Source organism: Toxorhynchites rutilus, chromosome 3 (assembly GCF_029784135.1).
Source record: "Toxorhynchites rutilus septentrionalis strain SRP chromosome 3, ASM2978413v1, whole genome shotgun sequence".
Lineage (NCBI taxonomy): Eukaryota > Metazoa > Arthropoda > Insecta > Diptera > Culicidae > Toxorhynchites > Toxorhynchites rutilus.
Window position 1 is genome coordinate 203543412 of NC_073746.1, and position 25044 is coordinate 203568455.

At 40.2% G+C, this 25044-nt stretch overlaps 2 protein-coding genes across 5 annotated transcripts in view; both read right to left on the reverse strand.

Annotated features, from left to right (window-relative positions):
- The window catches only part of LOC129775849 (uncharacterized), a 93414-nt gene extending 69321 nt beyond the window's left edge, over nucleotides 1-24093 (reverse strand). Inside the window, exon 1 of one of the 4 annotated variants that reach the window (XM_055780998.1) lies at nucleotides 23870-24093. The gene's annotated coding sequence lies outside the window, so the exon portion shown is untranslated. Of the gene's footprint in view, nucleotides 1-23330 lie in introns of all 4 variants that reach the window. The other 3 variants (XM_055780997.1, XM_055780996.1, XM_055780999.1) reach the window with 3 other exon arrangements.
- On the reverse strand, nucleotides 9005-11252 carry LOC129773852 (uncharacterized). Its single transcript, XM_055777510.1, has 3 exons — nucleotides 11046-11252; nucleotides 9367-10968; nucleotides 9005-9193 (listed from the first exon to the last, which is right to left on the reverse strand). The coding sequence occupies exons 1-3, from the start codon at nucleotides 11250-11252 to the stop codon at nucleotides 9005-9007; spliced, it is 1998 nt and encodes a 665-aa protein (XP_055633485.1).
- Nucleotides 24094-25044: the final 951 nt, after the last annotated feature.

A 25044-nucleotide genomic window follows, 5' to 3' on the forward strand; every position in this document is an offset into this window, starting at 1 on the left:
ATCACATTTGGCAACTCCGATTTTTCACGTAATTCGTTTTCATCGTTCTTTACGCTTGGTAGTTAAAAAGTTAAAAGAAGAATCAAGTTGCAAGATTTTTTCTGAGAATGAGAATAATAATTGCGCAGAAGCCCCTGTTTATTCTAAAAAACAATATGTCTATTTTGTATTTTGTATATTAGACACACATTTGTTTTTTCATCCTTCAAATGTTCACCGCACGGCGTATTAGTAAATCTGAAAGCGAGGAAAGTAGTAACGACAAAATAGTGCGAAGCGTTAGAAGAAAAGTTTCGAGTATTATTTCATCGAGTTCCGATTAGGATATTGAGGAATTATACGCAAGAGAAGACCTGGACCTGGAGACTAAATGAACTTACTATAGACGACAAAATGATATTGTCAGGGGGTCTTCGTAGCCATATTGGTGGCGCGTTCGCTTAGTAAGCGATCGATCGTGAGTTCAAAACTCAGGGCCTTCATTGACCATCTTTGTGTTGTTACAGAATAACTACATCCACGCAACAATCATCAGCGATGGAGATCGATCCACGGTCGAAATAAGATCGATTCATCCATACAACTGCTCTGCTCTGCAAGAAACATCGGGCTGCTGTTCTATTAATAACTCAACAATGATCATATCAACTGTCTCCGCTGTTCGGTGGTCTAACTGGATAATGGAAAAACAAAAGGAATACTCTTACGCCTAAATGGCTACTGTGTAAATGTACCATATGCAATTGTATAGAAGGAATACTATAACGCCTTTCGGCGTGGCAAACTGTGTAATGTTCTATTTATAGATACGATAAACATGTGACATGTACACGAATAAAATTCAGCTCTGTTACAGCTAAATGCTAATGAGTCGAAAATAAACAAATGGGATATTGATTTTTCAATAGTACATTTAAAATGTGATTTTTCACAAATAAGTGTGTTCTACTAGTCAAGCCATTTCCTTTGATACCCATATTGATGAATTGAAAAAAATGTCCCATTTTGTGATGGTGGTCATTTTGGATTTACATTTTTCATAAATAATTGTGTTCTGCTAGTCAACCCTTTTCATTTGATACCCATATTGATAGGGTTTTGATAAAATGTGTAGTACGCCATTTTGTAGCGGCCGCCATTTTGGATTTTCAAGATCATAGAATACGCAGTTTTATGACGACAGCAGAGATAAAGGCGTGCTCCAAATTTCAGATGAATCGGTCAACAGGAAACAGGTTAAATTTCTATTGATGTGGTGAACATACAAACATATTTACAGTAGCTAATGCTACATAAAACCGTTTAAAAGTATGACATAAAAACTATATTTTTATGTTTTTGATTTTTTTATTGTTCTCCATAACCCATATTTACATTTGAGTGCCCATTCTATCAAATTCCGTTTAAAAATCCTATTCAAATTGAACGAGAAAAGTGTCACCCACATCTGGGTATCGGGCCTCCCAGGAAATACACCCGTCACCCAAATCTGGATGACGGGGCGATTAAGGTGTTTGACGAAAACTATTAGACAAAAGTCGAACAAATTAAATTTGTGTAGTCATATTGATAAATAAAGTACATTTATAGATTTTTGATTGGGAACATTCACATTCTCATATTCCCACCAATATACCATATCACTTTTATCACTCGTTAAATTGACAAAAACCAAAACCCTTACCCATAATAGGTCGTATGAATAAAACAAAGTATTTACTTATTCTGCCCGTTTCCAAGTAAAGTAAACTTTCCTAGTATTTACTTGAATTTACAGTTTACTTTACTAATTTGATTTTCGAATTCGAACATAGTTTTTACTTTGTCAAACATCTATGAACTGCTTGTTTAGGTTTCGTTTCAAAACGTTTTTTGACGTAGGACTACGTCTAACCGGAAGATATAGGGGGTGAAATGGAAATCTAGGCACTGAACAAGTAGGAAAAAATGCAAGATTTGGAACGCTTATAACTCGAGCATTTCTCAATAGATCGCAAAGGTTTTTGCATCAATTGATAGGAAATATATCTACGCATCTATCATAACGAATAACATTTCATTTTTCTTGAGATAAATAATTGAATAATTGTCAAATATCAAGCATTGTCAAAATGCACTATGTGCCCATTTTTGATTGGTCCATTTTGTGCTCCTCATATCGTACCGACCAAAACGGGCAACCAGAGCAGCAGCGAAATAGAATGAAGCACGATTGGAAAGGAAAAAGAAAAAATGAACGAAACATTGGTCGCAGTCTCACACATGCGTAATTCTCGAGCCAGCCAGTCAGCTTAAAAATCCCCGCTCCGCTGCCGTAACGATCATTCTTTGTGTGGACACCGACTGGACAACATCGTTGCTGGACGAGCTGGACGGCGAGGGATCGAGTGCCTTTCTCAAGGCAAGAGGGCGGAGGTGGTAGCGCTGGAGTAGAGTAGAGTAGAGTTTTCAAAGGGCCTTTCTCAACGCTAGAGACGAATGAACTGCAAAAGTTTAAAGTCTCTATAATACAATACCTTCCTTCCGTAACGATCATTCGCATTCAAACCGTACACCACATCGGTTCGCATCACAACACATCAACAAACCAACCCAAGCAGCCATGTCTGGACATGGTAAAGGAGGAAAAGTGAAGGGAAAGGCAAAATCCCGCTCGAACCGTGTTGATCTGGAGTTCCCCGCAAGGGTAGCTAGGCCGAGCGCGTTAGTACCAGTGCACCAGTCCACCTAGCCGGCGTTATATAGTTTCGGCCGCCGAAGTGCTCGCTGCTCGCGACGATAAGAAAACCCGCATTCGGAACAGAACACATTCGGTTCGGTGGACATCAAGACAACAGGCAGTTGCAGCGAGTGGCGAGTGGCAAACGCAATCGCAAAACGGCATCAGGTAGCAGAAGAAAAAAGTGTGTTCTTTATACAAACTGCTTTGGTGGCAAATCCAGAACAAGGCGGCATCGAGGGCGTTCGAAATGGTTTTTTTCAAAACCACGAGTACTAAGTTTTCTAAATTGGAACCATTCCATAAAACAAGGCGCTTTTCAGGGCCATTAAACCTTCCAAATAAGAGTTTAGGAAATACAGTTCAATGCTTTCTAAAACATTATCCAAAATAATAATAAAACACAAATTGATTTTTTCATAATTTGTTTGCCAGGATATGATGAGTATGTGAATTTGGCAGTTGTTCTGAGCTTATTGATTTTCACCAATTCTTAAATTGCGCTAGAGTATAAAACACGCGGACCCCAAAAAAATATCTTATTTTCTTTCAAACCGTAAACCCGTGTGGTTGTACGGCATCGGCATCGTGGACGTAACAAAGGAGGACAAGTTAAGGGAAAGGCAAAGTCTCACTCGAACCGTGCAGATCTCCAGTTCCCTGTTGGCCGCATTCACTGATTGCTCCGCAAGGGTAACTAGGCCGAACGGATTGGTGCCGGAGCACCAGATAGAGTAGATTATAGAGTTTCGGCCGTCGGAGTGCTCGAGTTGGCTTGCAAAGCTGCTCATGACAATCAGAAAACACGCATCAAGAACAGATCAGCTTCGGTTCGGCAAGGCAACAATTAGTTTCAGTGAGTGGCAAAGTCGCATTAAATGTAATTTACTGAACAATATGTCACAAGCTGGATGGGAAGAAATTTTCCAACTGTGAAAGCTGTGGCGAGTGGCAAACGCAATAGCTAAACAGGAAGGTTTAACCGAACAAGATGGGAATATCGAGTGATAACAAAAACACAACACCAAAGGTTCTTTTGAGAACCATCAACATATTCATAAAGAGTAAACAGTAAACTAATCCATTTTTCAGGTAGATAGGTAGGTATTCACGTAGGAGAAGAAAATAAAACAATATATTTAAAATATATATTTAACAAAAGCTGTCCCCTTTGTATAGTCCTACGTCACTCCGGTTTTGTCCCCGACATTACCCACCCGTCTTGTTTGGACAAAGCGTGAATTCGCGATGAAAAAGGAATAGGTCCCTATCTCGTTAGTGTAATACCGTATCATATTAGAAGACGCGAAGCCAGTTTTCAAATGTTAAAACTTGATTGAAAATGTTTACATCTTTTTATTTAATCACTTAAAACACTTTTTTCCGACTTTTATTTAACCCTTTACATTTCCAACATAACTACTGAAACTTTTCATTATAATATAAAGTTGTCTTCAAAAACAATATCGTACAAGAGTTTTTCACCACCTGCAAACAAAAGTGTTTTTCATTTGAACAGAATGCCATATTGGTACGGAAAGGTTATTTTTTATTCATAATTTAAATTTTAAAAACGTGTTCATTCCGCCTGAAAATCAATCAATTTTTTTACGCTCCCCTGAACTAGTGAAGCTCAATGCCATCAATGCGGATCGTTAACTTGTTTAACTTCAAGCGCAAGATAGCAGCATTAAACATAAATCGGATATGACATCAAAACGAATGATAGTGTTTTCAGATCCAAAGTATGCTCATGAGCATACTTGATAATAACGAAGTAAATACTTGATGAATGCTGTTTTATTCATACGAAATCAGCTAAACATCCATTTTCGAAAAGTAAATACTTTGTTGTTTCTTTTATTCATACCAAACGTAGTAAAAACTTAATCTCACTGCTCGACTGCTCGAATGAAGTAAAGTAAAGGTGAATTTTGTTTTTATTCATACTGCCTAATATCAGATGTCTTCATAGTATAGGAGAAGTGTGTAATACGCACCCCCTAAGCGAGAATGGATTTATCTTGACAAAAAAAATTTAAGGTAACAATAATGTCGTACGTTGATCAGTTAACCCTTAGTCATCTGTACTCGTTCTGTATTTTAGATACTAAATAACAAAAGTGCTATGAATTTTATTTTGTAAGGCGCTCAAATTCTAAATTTCCAATCATACGGTGTTAAATGGCCCAGCAGAAGTATAATATGCCCATGAGTTGTTTCTCTCAGAGACTATATAAAGCTCAGAGAAACAGCTTGTATGAATGAGAGATTCGATCAATCTATCTCCTTCATGCCCACCAGCGAAGAGAAGAAACCGTTCCTCCGGTGAGCATGTTCTCCCAGTATTCGTGCATTAATTCTCCAGTCCGCGCTCTTGTTTTCCTGCATTCTCTGAGCACATAATATAGATGCCAGATGTGAAGACATGTTTTCGTTGTCAAGACATTCAATTTTGTGAAAACATACTGAGGTCATTTCAAAGTATATGAAAACAATTGTTTGTGTGATTTATCGAACATGATTTAGAAATATCGTGATGGTTTGCTCGTTTTTGTTCATTATGATTACATTTGAAGACATTTATTCGTACTGTTGGCAACACTTGCCTCAACGCACCTTCATTTTTATCACGTCTTGGTCAACACATACAGACAGCGACAAGTAGATCGACATGTCACTGAGTGACTATAATGAAAAGAACAATAACACACAAAACCATGGAAATTTAAATAATTGTTATCTACTTATATTCTATATTCTTATATTCTTTGTACGTAAAACTATAACTTAAATTTAATAGTCAAAAGCATCCAGTATTGGTAAGAGGTTAAATATTTATATATAAATTCTAAACTAGTACTTGCTGACTAGAAACTATCTAAACTAGGGCTACAACTTATTAAATATTTATGACTACGGCTACGACTATGGACTACAACTATCTAGACTAGAACTAGGACTTATAATTGTCTAAACTAGAATCTACAACTAGATATACCGACGACATCACGCTTAGAATATCATACACTATAAAAAGGGAAACTAAACGTAAGTTCTAAACCTATTGTTTACCTTTGAAACTGTGAACAAATTGTATTTAGTAAATTATTTATTTCTTAGGAAATTATATTCTCGCTATAACCGGATTAAACGTCTTTTATTCGCTTCCGGACGAGAATTATAACTTCGGAAACTTCCCGTTGAAATTTATTTTCAACACGTACCATGCAATGATATTTGAAAAAATCATCTGGCATTCCTCACATACAAGCTATTTCTCTCGTGAGAACGTTTACGGCTGGATGCGAGCAAATTGCCCCGATCGAGGGTATGCCATACTGCCCGATGGTAAGCTGATGCGGAAAATATCAAATTGAGGCAGAAAAGAATCCTTTCTTACCATTTTCTTCACCTGAGATATTCACTGGGAACACGACTCAATAGATATGACCCACAGTTATCGCCTCTGAATCGGGTTTAAGCAACAAAAACCTTATAGAAGTGATGTAGAAAATTACATCGAAAATCGCTTCCAAAGAAAATTATTTTTCTTTTTTTTTTAAGCATGGTACAAATGTAAAACTTTCAAGGTAGGATTCTATCATTGACTAGCACGTTTGCCTATATCCATTGCATTTCTATTCTTGCTGGTTTACGAGAAAATAAGGTGGGTCAAATTGCCCGTCAGGCGCGTTTTAGACACATCTCCTCTAATATAAAAAGTTACCACGCGAGAAAAATGACTGCAAAATTCCACAACAATTCATACAATTTATACATAGGGGAACCGCGGGTAAGATTGACAGTGGGGGTATAATGGACAGGTAGTTGATTTGTATAGTTGCATTATGAATTTCTAATTTCTGTTGATGGGAACCTCTTCTACATGCTATTCTATAATATTTAAACCATCCTATGACAATGAATACTGATCAAAAGTAGAATAGGAAAACAAAAACCGAAAATCAAACATGATTCCGCGTGTGGATATAATTTTTCCGGCTTCGATATTAAGCATTTTTAGTGGTTTTATTGCAAAATTGAATTCGCTGATGGTTATATTTCGGTTTGCGAGTTGACAGAGATATTAGGTATGTACGGAAAAGTAAATTCTTTCGTAAGTGGTAAATTTAAATTATTAAAATAATTGCACTGGTGGGGTTGAAATGCACAGTCACATCCAAGATCACATCCAATGCATGATGGAAAGTAAAGGGAAGAATATTCATCTCTTTTTTATATTGCTTTCTCTGTTTGTTCTATTTCAGTTACTGGACGCACAATACTGAGGGAGAGCGAAATTATTCCTCTCGCGAGCGATAAACTTGTACTCTTCGTATATTATGAACCTGTCCATATTCCCCCCACTACATGTCCATTATATCCGCATCGATGAAAATGTTCTACTCGAAAACCAGTATATTAAACTGTAAGAAACTGCTTCTATGTTTTGAAAAACATGAGTTTCCAAAGATACAATTGAAGTTCTTCTTAACATATCCGTCATACCCCCATTTCCCCTAAATATTCTGTAGGCGAAAAGACGAGCTCTTGCCGTGTGAACCTGTTTCAGTAAAGTAAAATTAACTGATAGGGCTCCAGGCAGAGAAGATGAAGCTCATCTCGAGCGAACCCACACTTCGACGGAGCTAGGTGTGTGCGGATGGAACGACCCGTGGAACCCGATTTAGGTTGATCTTAACGCGTTACGAAGCATTTGCTTGTGTAAAAATTGAAACGAAGCACCGTAAAAGAGACTGTGTTTCTTATTATTTTCTTATATCTCTGACATTCTAGCGCATATTTTTCCCGTCGCCTTTCGATGCCAGAGAATCTCCCAGGTACCGCAAATTCAGAGCGACTTCTCTTATCGTTGTCGTTGTAAAAATAACTTCTTTGGCCATGGCTGTGCTGGTGCGCAATGTCATTTGCAAACTGGAAATGTTAATGTTTCGATTACTTGCGCACAGAGCGCACGGAATGCAATGACCGAGGTTTGATTTTGCGTAATAAACAAATATACAAGTGCAACGAATTTTGTTGATAAAAGAATAATTTGTTTATTTGTTTATTTGTTTATTTGTTTAGATATAACATTCATCTGACAAAATCGTCTTAATGAACAAAAATTAGTATAATAGTCGAACAAAAACATAACATTAAACACATCGGGATTCTCAATTCGGTTTCTGAAGCGTAGTGATGATTCTCCAAAGTCATAAAACTGCTCTACGGATGAAAAGGTTCTGATCATTTCCGTGACCGGCTCATGTTGACCATACGATGAATGATGTGCAAGCGGTTGCAGCAAAAACGAGGATCGTAGAATTCTACTGGGAGCGCGAAAGTTCATCTTCTCGAGCAAGTTAGGCGCATCGATTTCACCACAAAGAAGTTTGGCAACGAAGGTGGCTTGTTGAATACGCCTACGACGCTCAAGAGTATTCAAGTTCAGTAAGCGACATCTAGCTGTATATGACGGCAGGTTCCGCGGGTCACGCCAAGGCAGATTCCCAAGCGCTCTACGGATGAACCATTTTTGAATCCGTTCAATCCTGACGATCCACATGTGTTGGTACGGGCTCCATACTACAGATGCGGTTTCAAGAATCGGCCGAACAAGCGAGCAGAAGAGAGATTTCAGGCAGTAGGGATCAGTAAAGTCCCTAGAGATTCTCGAAATAAACCCAAGCTGACGATTGGCCTTGGATATCAATGCAGATCGGTGTGCGTCGAAAGTGAGCTTAGGGTCGAGAGTTACGCCCAAGTCATTGACCTGACTGACTCTCTCCAAGATAATATCATCGATCGTGTAGTCGAATATAGTTGGTTGTCTTTTTCGATGGAAACTCATGATGACACATTTATTTATACTGATAGTTAGTTTGTTCAGGCGACACCAACTCACAAACTGGTCAAGCAGGCTCTGTAACCGTCGGCAATCCTCGAGGGTTTCGATGGCTAGATAGATTTTCAAGTCGTCTGCATATATCGACACACAGTCACATGCTAGAATAAGCGACACATCGTTATAGAAGATCGCGAACAGCAGTGGTCCAAGATTGCTGCTTTGCGGAACACCCGAAGAAACAGCAAACGGAGATGAAGTGTGAGACAGGAGCTTGACACGGAGCGTTCTTCCAGACAGGTATGATCTCAGCCAGTTGATGAATTCGTCGGAAGCACCAAGACGGGATAGTTTTCTCAGTAGGATGCGATGGTCAATTCGATCGAAAGCGGCTTTTATGTCGGTGTAGATAGCATCAACTTGAGCGCGTTCCTCTAGACGGTTGATACAGACGGTTGATTGGTGCTAACCGAGCGTCCTGGCATAAAGCCATGTTGTACTGGTGAGATATAACGCTTAACTTTGAAAAAGACAGCATCGTTCACGATCAACTCAAAAAGCTTGGAGGCGGCAGATAAACTGGTTATGCCACGATAGTTAGCCACGTTACACTTATCACCTTTCTTAAACACGGGAAACATAAAGGAATGCTTCCACACATCTGGAAAAACCCCTTGACTCAGCGAAGCTGTGTAAATACGGGAGAGCGGTGAAGCCAAAGATGTAGCACAGCGGCAAAAAACTATAGCTGGAACGCCATCTGGGTCAGGAACTGTTGAACGTTTCAATTTTTTACGCCCTTCTCAACCATCTGTGGGGTAACGACGAATGGTCCCAAGTCTATTAAACTCTCTGGAATGTTAGCTGCAGCTCTATCGGCTTCTGACGGGGTGGCTGCCTCAGCTACAAACACCGATGCAAAGTGTTTTGAAAATAAATCGCACATTTCAGAAACGGAGGACGATTCCTGAGCGCCCGAGAACACCTTAGACGGGATATCTGCTGTTTTTCGCTTGGAATTGACAAACTTCCAGAAGCTCTTTGGATTTCTACGCAGGTTTGTCTGGACACGAAGCACGTATGATTTGTAGAGGGCACGGTTAAGGCGTCGGTATACACTGCTAGCGAGTTGAAAGTTGTGTATGGTTTCAACAGTTCGTCGACGGCGTAATTTACGTTGGCAAGAATTTTTGTCGCGCCGTAGAATGCGAAGAAGTGGAGTGCTCCAAGCTGGAGACATTGGAGGTTTCCTTCGTGAGGTATTCGTCACGAGCCAGCTGCAAACGATTTCGCAAAAACGCGTCGCCATGTCGTTAACGTCCTGACCAAGAGCGTTCCAATTGTAGCTACTCAGAAACTCGTTAAATGCAGCGAAATAAATGTTTGCGTAATTCAACGCTTGTTCGCCTTCGTTCCGATCCTCAACGGCCAACACTGCTCCTCTTGTATCCGATAACGATAATACTAACGGAGGATGGTGCAAATCCACCGCTAGCAGTGGCGATACAGATTCGTTGATAGCGATGTTAATATCGGGAGCACAAAAAACCAGATCCAGTGTTCGGCCACGAAAATTACGAATGAAGTTGCGCTGCTGGAGACCGAGAAAGGTGATTCCATCCAATAGAACAGCACTCGCCGCAGAGGTCAAAGACGGATTCAGATCAACAACAGAGTTAGCATGTAATTCCCATGCAATATGAGGCTGAATGTAATCGCCACATACCAGTACGGTGTCATCAGAAGACGCACGGTCACACAGCTCACGCACAGAAGCCAAATGGGAATCATAAACCCCCACGTCACGACTGCGGTCGGGAGGAATGTATACTGCGCAAAGTAATATCCTTTTCCCACGTATGGTAGTGGAGACACAAATCTGTTCCAAAGAGTTTCCATTCCTCGTTTGAACCGATACAGCAGAGAAGTGACAAGCTACTGCGATAAGGACACCACCAAATCTGGACTTGGAACTGTTGGAAGGACTACGGTCACAACGGAAAACGTTAAATTCAGCTCCGAATAGCTGTATGGAGTTGATGCTGTCGTCAAGTCCGGATTCAGTAAACATGATGACGTCGTAATTACAATCGCATACTGCTACATAGAGATCGTCAATTTTCGTCCTCAGGCCGCGTACATTCTGATAATACAGCCACATAACATTGGAAGTCGTGTCGTTGCCCCTAGAAATGAGAGGCAGATCAGGTTGCGAATGGTGCTCGATTGAATCGTACTCGCCTAGAGTGGCACGTTGGAAGACCCCTTCCCCAGACTCAACAACAGGACCGGGACGGCTAATCTGACGCTGGCTACAAGGCTCGACTGAGTTGGACGGGTTAGGGGCTTCCATGATGCCGTTAATCGTGCGTCCCAGTAATCGAAGCTCATCATCGAGCTGATCAGTCCATATAAATTGGCTGGAAATTTGAACGAAGTCAGGCAGATACGAGCGATCATAAAATGCATACTTGCCTGAAGAGTCAGGTTGGAAGACTCTCCCCCAACATCCGACCACAGGACCGGGATGACTTGAACGGCAAGGGTCAATCCGAGGTGGATGAAGTCCGGCGTGTGGCACGACTGGGTCGGAGTAGTTGAGAGCTCCCATGGTACATTGTTTATTGCATCCCGGTTGTACAAATTTTGATGATTGCTGCTGATGTGACTCGCTGGGTACATATTCTCCTCGTTCTCCTCGTCCAATCTGCTTTTCTACTTCAGACGGGGCGTTTTGGAGAACCCCGACTGAGTTTTCCGATCTTGATAGTCGATGAATTCACGAAAGTATACTCCATCAGGCCACGTGTCAGCACATAGAGCCACTTCCCGATATTTTTCGTCAATTCCAATTTTGAACGAGACGAAACGCATCGAATTCAGGTCAGCGTCCTTTTTTACCAGCTTTTTGACAACTATGGGTTCGTCGCACGGAATGCACTCGGTGACTAGCGAAAGTATGTCATCTTCAGAGGCTTTTGGATCGATTCGGGACATGTATACCCAGCAGTTTTCAGGCTCTGGGGCAACAACAGGGATGGTGGTTTTTGTTTTTCTCCTACCGCACGACATTGTAGGTAGCTTTGGAGATTCTAGTTCCGCAGCATCAACGGATCTTTTAATAGTTGGTCGTTTAAGGCTCGGCCACGGTTTGGGAGTTGTAGGAGCAGTGGAGACTTTGGTTGCTAATAATTCCACTTGCTCCCGGTTCTTCACCAACTCTGATTGGATTCCTTCCAATGCAGTACGATGTGTTTCGCTCAGCTTGTGAAATGCATCATTCAGAGTGGCGAACGCATCACGAACATGCTTTGACTTCATGATCGCAGTGCAATTGTTGCAAAACCAAAACAGATTGGGTTGATCGTTGATGAAATCCATGTTCGCTCTAGTGAATGAAACGCAATCCAAGTGCGCAATTTTTTCGCAAAATCCCTGACATTTGATGAACTTCAACGTTTTCACCGGCTCAGAGCACTGAAGGCAGCTGGATTCCATCATAAAGCTTAATGCGGGAAAATTACGCCAACAGTTATGCAACCCTTAAGGTAGGTAATCTTGTGTGGTAAAAGTTGAAATTGTACGTAATTTTCAGTATCGCTGCTGACCAGCAGATGTCGCTCCGGGAGAAAAATTTTGCGTGGAGAGGTGATAGAGCGAGGTTCTTTTCAATACACCAAAAACAATCACTACACTACACTGCCGAATATTAATGAATTCGGGACAAAAACAAACAAACTGCACTACACCAACGGATAAAAATTGTTCACAAAGTGAATTACGCGTTAGTATGAATTAAAAACAATAGAAGTATTTCAAAAAACGGTAAACAAAAATGAACAACAAAAAACCGTACGTTCAGTCAACTAGTGTTGCCAAACATTTAAATTTACGAATAGCGTTGGATAAAATATAGGAGTTCAGCATAGATCCGATAGTACGGAAAACGTTTGCAACCGATTCGTTACAACGAATGTCATTGTGTAACATTTAACATTCTCATGTATGAAAATTTAGGAATTGGTCGAGTGCACCATTCAAATCGTAACCCAAAATCAGTTGAATCAATTTGATACAACTGTGACGCTTTCATAGCTTGTGTGTATGTAATCTTGATATTAATTTTTTTTTTCCAAAATATATATTTTTATAAAGGCTCATATGGCGTTAGCCTCACGGGGCCGGGAGTTCAATACAATTTTTCTTATTATCTATGTTAGTAATATGTAACCGCGGTTGTAATACTAACCTCGCGGTTGGCTCGAGGTTAGTATTACAAGTGTTTTCGTAATTGGGATGTTGCTGTCTCCAATGCTCTGTACGTGTGCCCGACACGGGATACTTCCTATTGGGATGCAGCTGACCATTAATCAGCAACGCCCCCCTAGTCTGTACCTCATATCTAGCGTGGTGCGTCTTTCTCGACTCGAGGAATCCAGGATAGAATGGTCACTAGCCGGCGCAATCATCAGTTCGTGTAGAGTTGTCATGAGCGGTACAACCTTTGGCTCTTGTTGAATCATCAGTGGACTGCACAACCTTTGGCCCGTGTGTCTGTAAAGAGTGTGTGTATGTATTGCCGCGACTAAGTAAAAGTTTATCGATTGGATAGGAGGGATATGAAACGGGGACACAACGAAGGAAGCATCATTAAACGTTGACATCGGCGTTTCTGAGGAACAGGTATAGATGAAGCAGAAGATCAAGATCACGGCTACCTAAGATATCCCGGACGGGGATCTCCGATTGTCTGCCTTGTGCTCTCAGTGCTCTAGAGAGCTGAGAGCGAGCAGTATGGAACCGGATACACGACCAGACAACATGCTCGATGTCGTGGTAGCCATCGCCACAATCACAAAGATTGTTTGCTGCGAGCCCAATGCGATAGAGATGCCCGTTTAGGTTGTAGTGATTGGACATAAGCCGAGATATCACGCGAATGAAATCACGACCTACATTCAATCCCTTGAACCATGCCCTCGTCGAGACCTTAGGGATAATCGTGTGTAACCAACGACCGAACTCATCTCCACTCCACATGCGTTGCCAACTTACGAGCGTGTACTGACGAGGAATGTAAAAAAATTCATTATAAGCAATTTGCCTTTCAAAAAGAGTGCCTTCTAAAGCGCCCACCTTAGCTAGCGAGTCCGCTTTCTCATTCCCCGGAATCGAACAATGAGAGGGAATCCATGCTAAGGTAATCTTGAATAATTTTTCGACCAAAACACTCAATAGTTGTCTTATTCTTGTTAGGAAATAAGATGAGCGTTTATCAACCTTCATTGAGCGGATTGCCTCTATTGAGCTGAGACTGTCTGAAAAAATAAAATAGTGGTCGATGGGCAATGTTTCAATGATCCCCAGTGCGTAGTATATCGCACCCAGTTCAGCAACATACACGGAACAAGGATCTTTGAGTTTGAAAGAGGCACTGGAATTTTCATTGAAGATGCCAAAGCCAGTGGACCCGTTTATGAATGAACCGTCAGTAAAGAACATTTTATCAGATCTAACTATGCCCCCATATTCTGCCGAAAATATCGGCGGAATAGAATCTGAGCGTAGATGATCTGGGATTCCATGGATTTTTTGTCGCATGGACAGATCAAAAATGACAGAGGAATTGCAAAAGTATGGGAAGCAAACTTGGTTGGAGATGCCTGGTGAAGGGTGCACGTCGTGGGTAAGGTACTCATGGTATAAAGACATAAAACTTGACTGAGGAATCAGTTGGAGTAGATTTTCGAAGTTATCAATCACCAATGGATTCATGATCTTGCAACGGATGAGAAATCTGTAGGATAATTATGTGAACCGAAGAGTAAGCGGGGGTACTCCTGCCAAAACTTCGAGACTCATCGTATGTGTCGAATGCAAACACCCCATTGCTATACGCAAGCAACGATATTGCAACGATATATCTCTCCAGCTTGAGAATATGAATCCTGGCAGCTGATCGGAAGCAAAAACTGCCATATTCTAACACTGATAATATCGTTGTTTTGTATAACTGAATGAGGTCTCCTGGATGGGCACCCCACCATGTTCCGGTTATTGGTTTGGAGAAAATTGATTCTTTGCTGGCATTTCTGTTTCAAATACGCAATGTGTATTCCCCAGGTACATTTAGAGTCAAAATATACTCCAAGGTATTTGAAAAACATCGAGTGCTTGATCGTTTTGCAGGATAGGTGAAGCTGGAATTGGGCGGGTTCATGCTTCCTAGAAAAAACGACCATTTAGTTTTCTCCGTAGAGAATTCGATACCCAGCTTGAGAGCCCACGTGAACAGATTGTTCAGGGTATCTTGCAAAGATTTTTGCAGAACGGCGGGATTAGTACCCGTGATGGAAATAACTCCATCGTCTGCAAGTTGTCTCAGCGTGCAGTCTCTAGTTAGACAATCATCTATATCATTGACGTAAAAACTGTACAAGAGGGGGCTTAGGCAGGAGCCTTGTGGTAGGCCCATAAAACTGTATCGAGAAGATTTCAAGCTGCCATGATTGAAAAACATGTGCTTTTCTGACAGTAAATTGTACAGGAAATTATTCAGAATTGGTGAAAGTCCACGATTATGAAGTTTCTCTGAGAGAATTTCCATGGAAACTGAATCAAATGCCCCTTTGATATCGAGAAAAACGGAAGCCATTTGTTCTTTGCGAGCAAATGCGATTTGGATTTCAGAAGATAGCAGCGCGAGACAATCATGTGTCCCTTTACCTCGGCGGAAGCCAAACTGCGTATTTGACAGCAAATTGTTCGCTTCAACCCACTTGTCCAAACGAAGTAGAATCATTTTCTCTAACAATTTACGAATACAGGATAACATTGCAATCGGCCTATACGAGTTGTGATCGCAAGCCGGCTTGTTGGGTTTCCGTATGGCTATCACTCTCACTTGTCTCCAGTCATGCGGGACAATATTCAGCTCCAGAAACTTGTTAAACAAGTTCAGCAAACGCTGTTTTGCCAAGTCGGGAAGATTCTTCAACAAGTTGAATTTAATCTTGTCCGACCCCGGAGCTGAATTGTTACATGAGAGGAGGGCAATTGAGAATTCCACCATCGAAAAATTCTCATAGTCGCATTGGAGCGGAATGTCGCGTACGACGCTTTGTGCAGGAACGGAATCGGGACAAACCTTTCTTGCAAATTTGAAAATCCAACGGTCAGAGTATTCCTCACTTTCATTTGTATGGTTCCAGCCACGCATTCTTCTAGCCGTATTCCAAAGAGTGCTCATAGCGGTCTCCCTTGACAAACCATTGACGAACTTTCGCCAATATCCACGCTTTTTTGCTTTAATCAGACCTTTTAGTTTGGCTTCTAGAGCTTGGTGCTATCGAAACCATTCCACTAGTCCAGTTTTCCGGAATTTTTTGAAAGCGAATGATTTTTAAAGGTAGACCTTTGAACACTCCTTGTCCCACCAAAGTGATGGAGGACGACGTCGTAAAGTGGTAGCAGGAACACGTTTCTTTTGAGCTTGAAGTGCGCTTTCGTAAATCAAACTCGATATAAAATTATACTTTTCGAGTGGAGGAAGTTCATGCATTGAAACAAGTGCTTCAGATATTATTTCTGCAAATTTTCTCCAGTCAATATTTTTCGTGAGGTCATACGCAATATCGACTGACTCACGAGAACCTGATTCATTGGCGATCGATAAAATTATTGGCAGGTGGTCACTACCGTGGGGATCTTGGATTACCTTCCACGTGCAATCCAGGGATAACGAAGAAGAGCAAAGTGATATGTCTAGCATGCTTGCCCGTGCAGGAGGGTTGGCTATTCTAGTTGCTTCCCCAGTATTCAAAACTGTCAATTTGAAGTTGTCACACAGATCATAAATCAAAGTGGCACGGTTGTCATCGTAGATCGAACCCCATGCTGTTCCATGGGAGTTGAGGTCACCTAAGATTAGCCGCGGCTCCGGCAGTGCCTCGATGATATCAAAAAACTGATGGCGGCCAACCATAGTTCTTGGAGGAATATATATCGAGGCAATGCAGAGGTCTTTGCCATTAATTTGTGTCTGGCAAGCGACAACTTCAATGCCTGTCATCGATGGGAGAGTGACTCTATAGAAGGAGTGGCATTTTTTGATCCCCAATAGTACGCCACCAAACGAGTCATTTCGATCGAGGCGAATAATGTTGAAATCGTGGAAATTCAGTTCGTCGGCTGAAGAAAGCCAGACCAGAGTAACCTCAACAAAAATTATTCTTTCTGTAGCACACTTCGTTTGATATGAACGCATTCTGTCATATCTTATAGTCATACAACTAAGTGATATTGGTGTCCGCAGGCCGGTGGAACCATTTTGATGGTTACCGCTGCAGGACCATGATCACCGATATAGTTATACCACAATTGAGAATGGACCCGTGAACTGGCATTTAAGGTTGGATTATTTTTTGTGGAACAGTGTGAAGACTCTTGTCTATGCCGCTGACTATTTACGTCTTGGGAAACAACATTCGAAAAAAATCGTAATCGCTGATATACGGTCTCCATCAATGCCTATTTTTTGTTTAAAGTCAAATAATGATATAGCGTATTTGACGAAGTTTTAGATCTTATAAAACATGAACTATTGTCGAAGACATCAACTTTCTATTTTTTATAGTTTCTAGAATACATGGCATTTTTTATGGAGACTCCTGAAAAAGTAATGTTTTACTCATAACATTTTTGTGTGTAAATTCTCGCGTTTGATATGTACTTGACATGTTACTAAATAGAAAAAAGTTAGCATAACATGTAAATCGCGAGAGTTAATACATCAGAAAACGCTACGAGTTCAATAGTAACTAAAAAAACATGAAAATTTGTTGTTGGAAAAACTTTTTTCCTGTAGAAGTGCCCATCTTCCGATGTATGGGTGACTGGTTGGAAATTGTAAGGGAATTTTAAAAAAACATATTTTTGAGAAAAATGAAATTTAATTTTAAAAATATTTTTCTTTCAATGAAATTAAAAAAAATTCGTTCGACATTTTTGAATTAAGTGTGCTTTTTTTTGTTAACATTGAAGGAGTTATCTCTGAGAGCGCGACTTTTTACAGTATCCGAAATCGGAAGTGACTGCACAAAGAACTGTTTCTCCTAAAATGGTTATTTTTGTACACCATAAGGATGAAGATATTATGTTCTGGCAGGCTAGCTTCGTGCCATTACGCAAAAGGCCACTCTGGATTGGTCGACCGTCCATAACATACAATATCCTAAACACACTCCAAGCACGGTCTATCGAGTCGTATTGGCCCATACTGGCCCAGTTGGTGTACGAAAATGGTTGGAGAGCCACCACAGCACAACAACTCAAATCCCGTGCCAAAAAAATGGACCTGAATGTTGTCCATACAATGATGGCGAGGGATCCGGGAATCTTGGGAAAGATTGGAGATGAAGAGCCACTATCTGTTCGATTGTTTCTTTACATTTACATTTACATTTATCCACAAAATGTCAACAGGCTTTACATGAGTGCCCTAACGATCGAACCTTACTACTAACCAACAAATACTTTTTAAAACTAACTTGTTTGTAAACTAAATCTATGTGAGGACTACAGAGTACATCGCTTCAAGGGACGAACGAGAAAGATGACAATCGAAACAGGAACTACATCGATTAAATACACGACACATACTAGAAACGGGTTCATTATAACCGTAATTAGTGCGTGATTATGGGAGGAACAAGAAATTATTGGTACGCAAATAACGTCGGCTAATGTTGAAATTTATTAACCGAAGAAGTTCAGGACAATCAATTTTTGATGAAATCAAATCTGACGTAAATAGGGCCTTGGCAACACCTCTTCGAGAGCGTAATAAGTCCAGCCCAATCAGTCTACATCGGTCCTCATAGCTGGGAAGATTGAGAGGATCATTCCACGGCAAATTGCGCAAGGCGAATCGGACAAATTTTCGTTGAAATGATTCAATTCGCTGAATGCTATTTTGGTAGTATGGTGACCATACTACACAAGCGTACTAAAGAATTGACCGTGCCAGTGTGCAGTAGAGTGCCTTAATGCGATGTACATCTTTAAATTGCTTTGAAACGCGGAAAATAAAGTCAAGCGATTTGGATGCTTTAGACGTGATGTAGGAAATATGGGCACGAAATGTCAGCTTGGAGTCCAACATGACGCCAAGGTCTTTGATGGTGTTGACACGTTCCAATATTACACCATGCAGCTAATAATCGAAAATTATTGTAGAGCGCTTGAGGGAAAACGATTTTACAGAACACTTCGATGGATTTAGACTCATTCTGTTATTTAAACACCATTCGGCGAAAATATCCAACTGTTGTTGAAGAAACTCGGCGTTTACAGTGAAATTCACAGGAAGGAATAATTTGAAATCATCAATAAAACGCATTAATCTATCCTATTTAGCTTGATATGTGCGAGTGACCACTTTGTCCCCAGTAAGTGATCACTTTACATCATTTTGATCATTTTCGCAAAGTTCATTCTCGAGTTGAACGGAAAAATTCTGTCTCGAATACTGACGTTAGTTTTTGTGAAAAAAAAACTTTTGCTTGTTCTTCACTTTTGTTCTTCACTCAAATAGCAATCATTGAAGCCTCGAGCGCGGCAGTAAAATATAGATAGATAGTTCAAATCGTGTTGTTTTCTGTGTACTGTTGCAATGAAATTTTTTTGTTTCTACACTCAAAATAGCTTTAGCAGAAAACATTTCATCTTTGGCAGAAATGATGCCATTTTGTGAGCTGGAGAGTCAAATGCGGGAATAATGAGCTGTTTTAAAAGCTTAAAAATGGTTTGTATGTATGCGTGCAGACATCTCTTTCTGTTTTCTTTTCTCATTCCATTTGGGATTGTGTCAAAAAAAAAAGGCCATACGACGTCAATAGGGATCGAACCAAGGCCGGCTGGAATACAAAGCTGTTTTACACGACCACGCTACCCACATGGCTAATGATGTTTCAGCAGTTGTTCAGCAAATACGTGATAATATTTCACCTGATTATATAATGAAGTTGGAAAGTGTTTTCTAAGAATAAAAAAGGAGCGCATGAAGAAAACAATATCTATCTCGGTCTGGGCCGTGTATGTGGCGAAGTATGCGGAAAGCTTATTGGTCTTTTGTTTCGCTCGCTCGTATTAATCTTATATTGCTGTACCATATATTATACCAGTATTTGTGAGTCATGACATTTTCTGTTATGTTATGTCTCATTTAATGTCATAAATCGGGATGACAAAACATGAGCTAAAAATCAATTTTGGGTGTAGTATGAAACGATCTAAGCCAACGCAATAGACCATGATAACGCAAGTTATTGGTGAGCGGGAAGGTATATTCATGTGCATTGCCGATAACAAATGCATTTAAATGCTGACAAGGAAGAGAGTAGAAGGGAAAATAAAATCATACATACACGCAGATTGAGTCTATTTTGACTCACTAGTTATTTTGTTCGTGTGATCCTTCCAAAGGAGTACTCATGCATCGAAGGTTGTTTTCCACTCTTTGTTTTGTTATGTTCACTTTCAGTCCCGAATGAAGATGGTCGGAGAGTGAAAAATGATGCATCGTGCAATCTCATGATTGTTTGCTGCATTCTCTTCACCATGATTATTTCAAGCAGATACCCCCAGAAGAACTTTTCCATACTTGGTGACCACCCTTTTTTTCGATAACGTTATTTAACCCTTTCGTTACGAGCATCGTCTATAGGCAACATCCGCGCGATGAGCTGTGTGTACCAGCGTCGTCTTTAGACGACATCAGGGTCATACTGCACATCGATCACATTAACGCGTTCAGCGTTAGCACTCCGGCGGAGCACACTGCCGTGAACAAAATTCATCACGCACAATTCTAACATTACGACTTCGATGCTGTTGAAAATCCGGGTTATTTCTTTTTTAAGTTCCTCCAAATTTTGTGACTTATTAACATAGCAACGGTCCTTCACGTATCCCCAGAGGAAGTAATCGACGACGAGAAATGTTGAAATTCTTACCATAAGAGGACAAAGTTTCATTATGGCTTCGGTTGCTCGAGTAATACGATTTCACTAAAAATACACGTTCTTGTAAATTGTACATCTTGACACTAAAAACCATCCAATCAGATTGAACGAGTAGCCGAATAGTATCGTCCCGACGTGGGGAATGTAGTGTTACCATCGACGAAGCGAAAAAAAAAAATGAGGAGCTATTCTTTTTTTTTGCGTGGGCATTTAAACTGAAAGACCCTGTATTTGAAAAACTGTTTTGGGCATAGAGCAATTCCGCGCCCATCAATATGGGTATCAAATGGAAGTGCTTGACTTGTAGAGCACAGTTATTCATGATAAATCCAACTCCAAAATGGCCAATTCCTTTGTCATGCAACTCCCGCATATGGGTATCGAATGAAATTATTCGATTAATATTAGGCTGTCAAAAATTCCTGCGGTATTTTTTTTTTGAATTTTCATTTGTTCATAAAATTAGTTACAATCATCTGTTTTAAGTCAAAAATGCGCCGTTTTGTTCGATGACTTGTTCCCAGCGAGATACCAACTTCATAATACCCCCGTTATAGAAGTTCGCTTCCTTATTGGCAAAAATTCGGATACCCAATTTTCACAGGCCTCTATTGTGGCTAACTTCTGACTACCTAGCTCGTTCGCCATGGACAAAAACAGGTGGTAGTCACTTGGTGCAAGGTCCGGACTATACGGCGGATGCAAAAGAACCTCCCATCCGAGCTCCCGGAGCTTCTGGCGCGTCACCAAAGAAGTGTGTGGCCTGGCGTTGTCCTGATGGAAGACAATGCGGCCTCTGTTTATCAAAGATGGCCTCTTCTTCATGAGTGCTACCTTCAAGCTGTCTAGTTGTTGGCAGTACAGGTCCGAATTGAGCGTTTGGCCATAGGGAAGCAGCTCATAATAGATTATTCCTTGACAATCCCACCAAACACACAGCAGAACCTTCCTGGCCGTTAATGAGGGCTTGGCCACCGTCTGAGCCGCTTCAGCGGGCTTCGACCACGACCGTTTGCGCTTCACGTTGTCGTAAGTGACCCACTTTTCATCGTCAGTCACCTTCCGCTTCAGAAACGGGTCGATTTTGTTGCGATTCAGCAGCGATTCACATGCGTCGATACGGTCAAAGATGTTTTTTTGCGTCAACGTGTGTGGCACCCATACATCGAGCTTCTTTGTGAATCCAAGCTTCTTCAAATGGTTAATAACGGTTTGATGACTTATCCCCAGCTCTTGGCCGATGCTACGGCTGCTACTATGCCGGCCTTTCTCGGCTAATTCAGCGATTTTGTCGCAATTTTCGACGACAGGCCTTCCGGAGCGTGGCGCATCTTCGACGACCTTTACACCAGAACGAAAACGTTGAAACCATCGTTGTGCGCAGGAAATGGAAACTGTATCGGGTCCATAAACTGCACAAATTTTATTGGCAGCTTGAGATGCATTCTTGCCTTTGTCATAGTAGTACTGTAAAATATGTCGGATTTTCTCTTTATTTTGCTCCATATTTGCGACACTATAACTCACGAACGACTTAACCAAACAAAACACTGTCAAGGACTATATTGTAATACCTTTCCAACAAGCTATAGTATGACTCGATACAATGAATACAACTAGAACTACGCGCTTACAACGACACCTCGCGGAAATACCGCAGGACTTTTTTGACAGCCTAATATAATATAGTTAATCATGAAAACATTCCATTCGAAAGGTTTTAAAAATATTTGGGATATAAAACGGGGAGAAAACTGTGTTGTTATCGAAAACTGCTATACTCTACCGACTGATAATTCGACATGATCAACATTATATGAATCAAGACATATCAGTTCTAGTGATTATAAAAAAGCTCTGTAATGAATTGATTTCGGAGCTGATCAAGGCGTGTTATTTGGCTTAAGAAATCTCAACTAAGTATTAATAAGACCCTGTATTTGAAAAACGGTTTTGGACATAGAGCAATTCCGCGCTAAATCAGACGGCCGCTGACCCAACCCTCTCCGATTCTTTTGAAAATTGTTGCTTATGCTGGAAACTACCACAATTTTCATGATCATATGATATGACCATTTTTAATGGAATGAATTTTTAATGTCGACATATTTTTTAAAAGGGCGTATTCAAAATGTAGACCACAATGTATATGTATGATCAAAATAAGAACTATTTTTTATGTATTCACAAAAATCGATTTGATACCTTTATATCGGTTTCGTACCATTTTATAATGAATATATCCATATACAGCTATTCCATAACATTTGCGAAAAAAAATAATTTTGTTTTCGTGATTATTGATTGTATCTGTTTTTTTTTATATCTGAATATTAGAATTATTTTTCCTCAAAAGACAAGGACAATATTTACTTTAATTTAATATGTCGATTATTAGAATCGGTCCAAAGTCATTTTAGGAAAAAAGTGAAAAAAAAGTGATTTTTCGGACCACCCTAAAACGGAAATGGTCACCCTAACGAAAAAATAAAAAACGGGTTTAATTGTTTGCGATCAAGAGCAAGTCTACCACATTTCACGAAAATCTGAGAACCACTATATCGGTTTGGCATGGAATGACTGTATAATTAAACTCAATATCAAGGTTTTAGGTAAATATAAATTTGCAATGATTTTTATCGTAATAAAACGAATGGACCATTTTAACCACATTTACTGCCATAATTTGGAATTACCAAATTATATTGTATGTCATCTCTATTTTTAAAATAAGTACCTTTTAACGTAAGATAACTACATTTTGTAGCGGACTTTCTTTTCCACAGTATAACTACATCGTCTTTAATTGACCATTTGTTCCACTCGATGCTAAATAACAGGCTTCGCTTGTATTCAAACAAGGACGGTAGGTCACATTTCTCCCCAAACTAGACCCTGTTGGCTTGATGATATCCCATATCGTATCCAGAGTGAGCTTAAGCTGATGCACTGTCAGACCCTCTTGGTCACTGGTACAGCTTTGAAACATTCACTCGAAGTTATTATTAATGAAACAGTAATATTTTACCGAACGACCGAGCGTAATTACACACTAGCTGGAACCACCTCGATTTTATTGTACATTCACACCAATACGTCGAATTGAATTTGAGGAATAGAAAGAATTTGGCCAAAGTCAGGCCAGTTCCATATTAGGCTGCTGCAACACACGCGACTTAAATCAAATGTCGTTTCAATTACCATACCCAACAGGGCGCACTTTTGTGTTCAAACCGACATATATAATTATACGAGACAGTAAGCGGGCGGACACACCTGCTTCAGGATCATCGATTATTTTTCGAGATATTTTCTATAAATTGAACAGCTGCATATCCATCTACTTAAAATTCACGAACATATCGAGTCACTGCTTACTCGTCTTAATTTCTCATGGTACAAAAAACGCTGCCTCCTCAAAAACATTCAAACAAAACTACATCACGGGAAAAAAAACTAAAATTGGACACGACGTTAACCCGACGATGGCAAGCACGCAACTAACTGACGCTGTTTTCTGTTGGTTATACCTGGAAACCACCACAAGAGAAGGTGAATATGAAGCATAAACGAATCAAAAGGTATGGAGATCAAAATGCATAACAAATACCCCCAAGAACCGGGAAACGTGGATATTACTCTCACTGAACTTTTATGTGCATATTTTTGATAATTCAAAAGACTCTTGATCAATAATGGTTCCATAATTCTTTTTCACTTTTTGATCTGAATAAAATTTCAAAGCAATTCTGTCAGCACCATCTGTCAATGGCTGCCTGAAGTATTGTACCGAACAATATATGAAACTATTTTCATAATGGACAATCTACAGTGACTGACACAAAAAAGATCCACCCTGAATAAATCTATGGACATTTCAGCAAAACTCAACATTTTTAATGTGTTGGAGGTTTTGACGTACGAGTGGTTAGATAAAAGTGCTCCCGTGGCCGAGTGGTTAGCGTCATAACTAACATGCCGGGTGTTCGGGTTCGATTCCCGTTCTGGTCGGGGGAATTTTTCGTCAAAGAAATTTCCTCCGACTTGCACTGTGATCACGCGTATTCTAGAGCTTGCCACTCAGAATGCATTCAAGGCGTGTTATTTGGCATAGAAATCTCAACTAAGTACTAATAAAAATGATGCAAGTAATACTACGTTGAGACGGCGAAGTTCCTCTAGGAACGTTGAAGAAGAAGAAGTGGTTAGATAAAAAAGTCTCAACTCTACGATATATATTTTTACAACTGCAAATGGTTATATTCGACATATCTTTTCGACGCAAGATTACGTCTTTCGGGAACATATTGAAAAACGAAAAATGGTAGCATCGTGAAAAATGTCCAATTTCAAACGCTTATTGCTCAGTCATTTCATGATGGATTGATAAGATTTTTGCGTCATGCGATTTCGGCACTCGATAGTTTTTTTAAATAGAATGAAATAATATA